This window comes from Tenrec ecaudatus, chromosome 13 (genome assembly GCF_050624435.1).
Source record: "Tenrec ecaudatus isolate mTenEca1 chromosome 13, mTenEca1.hap1, whole genome shotgun sequence".
Lineage (NCBI taxonomy): Eukaryota > Metazoa > Chordata > Mammalia > Afrosoricida > Tenrecidae > Tenrec > Tenrec ecaudatus.
In genome coordinates this window covers 1,889,854-1,892,417 of record NC_134542.1, presented here as the reverse complement: position 1 = coordinate 1,892,417, position 2,564 = coordinate 1,889,854, and the positions used below count along the sequence as shown (strand labels likewise).

Sequence of the window (2,564 nt, the reverse complement as noted above, 5' to 3'; positions counted from 1 at the left end):
GAACACTCCTCGCCTGTTTAAAGCAGAGTTTATCGGTCTTCACCGTTCCAAGAACACCATCCCTTTGAGACCATTTGGATGTCATTGCACCACATGGAGCAGCAAGTCGGTGCACATCATTGCCTTCTAGTCAGAAACATCAGATGAGCAGGCACGTGTCGCCATCTCCTTAAGCATGCAGGGCAACAACAGCAACATCAGCAGTCACGACAACATTATGGAGCTAAGTCATGCACATGTGAGGGGTCATGGTGTTGCCCGAGCAGCAGTTGTGCCTGTTTCTAGGTTCTCTACGAGTTGGAACAGGAAGAGGGTTGTGAAGGTCGTTCTGAATATCATGACACACAGCAACAGGCCAGGCTGCCATGGTCCCCAAGTGAGCATCTGCCTCAGAGAGGCTGGGTTTCCTAGCTGATGTTCTAGAAAGGTTGGCTGTAGAGGGCCAAGCCCTACAGTGAAGCTCGACTGAAGACCAATATCTTCTTCAAGGCGTCCTTGAATTCTTTGTTCCTCAGACAGTAGATTAAGGGGTTCACAATGGGGGTGAGAACAGTGTACAAAACAGAGATGAGCTTGTTAGAACTGCGCGTATCAATGGCCTGGGGTCGGACATACATAAACAGCAAGGCTGTGTAGAAGATGGTGACCACAGTCAGGTGGGAGGCACAGGTGGAGAAGGCCCTCCAGCGGCCGGTGCCCGCAGGGATGCGCAGGACGGCCAGCGTGATGTGGGCGTAGGACAGCACGGTGGCCAGCAGCGGGAAGACCAGGATGATGAAGGCCAGCACGAAGTCCACCAGCTCGGCCGTGGAGAAGTCGGTGCAGGCCAGTTTGAGGATGGGGGAGATGTCACAGAAGAAGTGGTTCAAGACGTTGGAGCCGCAGAACTTGGCGCTGGAGATGAAGTAGACCTTGATCATGGAGACACCGAAGCCGCTCACAGCGGAGAAGGCTGCCAGCTGCACGCAGAGCCCCGTGGTCATGAGGACCTGGTAGCGCAGGGGGTGGCAGATGGCCACGTAGCGGTCGTAGGCCATGGAGGCCAGGAGCACACACTCTGTGCACACCAGGGAGCTGAAGAAGTAGAGCTGGGTCATGCACCCCACGAAGGAGATATGCTTGCGCTGCAGGAGGAAGCCGTCCAGCATCTTGGGGATGATGTCACACACGTACCAGATCTCCAGGGACGACATGATGCCCAGGAAGTAGTACATGGGCCTGTGCAGGGAGGCGCTGCTCCACACGGTGAGGATGATGGCCAGGTTCTCCACCAGGACGAAGAGGTAGGTGAGCAGGAAGACCAGGAAGAGGACATACTGCAGCCGGGGGGCCGTGGGGAAGCCCACCAGGATGAAGGCGTTGACCTTGGTGAGGTTCTCTCCCCTCATCCCTCTGTGGTGGGAGCTGAGTGTCAGCAGGCTCAGGGGCTGGAGGGCAGCTGCGGGGAGAATCAGAGTTAGCCTTGGAGGGCCAGGCTGGGTCCTGCTTCCAGAGATCAGAAGTCTCCTGACCGAGCACGCTCTAGCTGGACATTTAGAATCAGATCTATGCAGGTTCTCAGGCTCCTTCAGATGGGATTCTGCCGTGCTTGTGCTTAGCCTTGCTGTTTGGGGTCACTGAATCCGTTCTAAATCCGAGGGACCCTGCGTGTAACAGAATGAAACCCCGCCCAGCCCCGGGTCATCCTCACCATTGTTCTTAGATGCGAGGCCACTGCTGCAGCCACTGTACCAATGCCAAGGTCAGGATTCTGAGACGCTCTGCCCCTACCCCATGAAGCCCACAGGGATCCTGAAACCGTGTAGCTTTCCAACACTCCAGATCCCTCACAGAATATAATACGAATGAAGGATGCCCACAGCACCCCGTACTCCCTTCTCCCTCACAACTGTTCAGGGCCATGACGCTGCCACTGGGTGTCTAGCACTGCTCACCGAGGAGACCTGGGGGTGGAGCATTTGGCTGCTAACTGCAAGGTTGGTGGTTGAAAGCCACCAGCCTCTCCATGGAGGAAAGATGGCGGTGGTCTGCTTCCACAGGACGGCAGTGTGTGGACCAAGACTGGACCCTGGTCTGATGTCTACCTTTGTTCCACATCAAGACCCCTTTAAACTCCTGTAAAAGAATCGACAGCTAAACACCGAGAGCATCAGAACAATCCAAAGGGGACTGTTGGGAAAGGAGAGATTCCAGCCAAAGCAAAGAAACAGACTCCTGGAAGGTGTTGGAAGGCCTGTGGCCAAGAAAGGCCTGGTGGTCTGGTTGCCCACGGTAACAGACAAGCAGACTCTAAGGTGGGAGGATTTGCTCTGAAACACACCCACAGGGAATGGCCAGGAGCTGGACAGCAGCCCTGCTGTACAGGAAATGCAAAGGGGTGGAGTCACAACACAACTGGACGGGGCAAGGGACCAGGGACTGCTTTCTGACAGCTGGAGGCTGACCCAGTAGGGAGCTCTCCAGCCCCCTTCGGTCCTCCACTCCCTACCTCTGTGACATAATGGATCAGAGGCCTCATCCTTCTCATGAGCCCAGGGCTCCAATGTCCATCCGTTCATTCGGTC

General features: G+C 55.7%; 1 protein-coding gene across 1 annotated transcript; it reads right to left on the bottom strand.

Annotated features, from left to right (window-relative positions):
- Positions 1-449: 449 nt before the first annotated feature.
- LOC142424790 (olfactory receptor 6B3-like) lies at positions 450-1,388 on the bottom strand. The gene has a single exon (XM_075530126.1). It carries the CDS (start codon positions 1,386-1,388, stop codon positions 450-452), a length of 939 nt encoding a protein of 312 aa, XP_075386241.1.
- Positions 1,389-2,564: the final 1,176 nt, after the last annotated feature.

Excerpts from the sequence above, each read along its gene's own strand:
- LOC142424790 (XM_075530126.1), bottom strand. The coding sequence starts at position 1,388 with ATGAGGGGAGAGAACCTCACCAAGGTCAACGCCTTCATCCTGGTGGGC.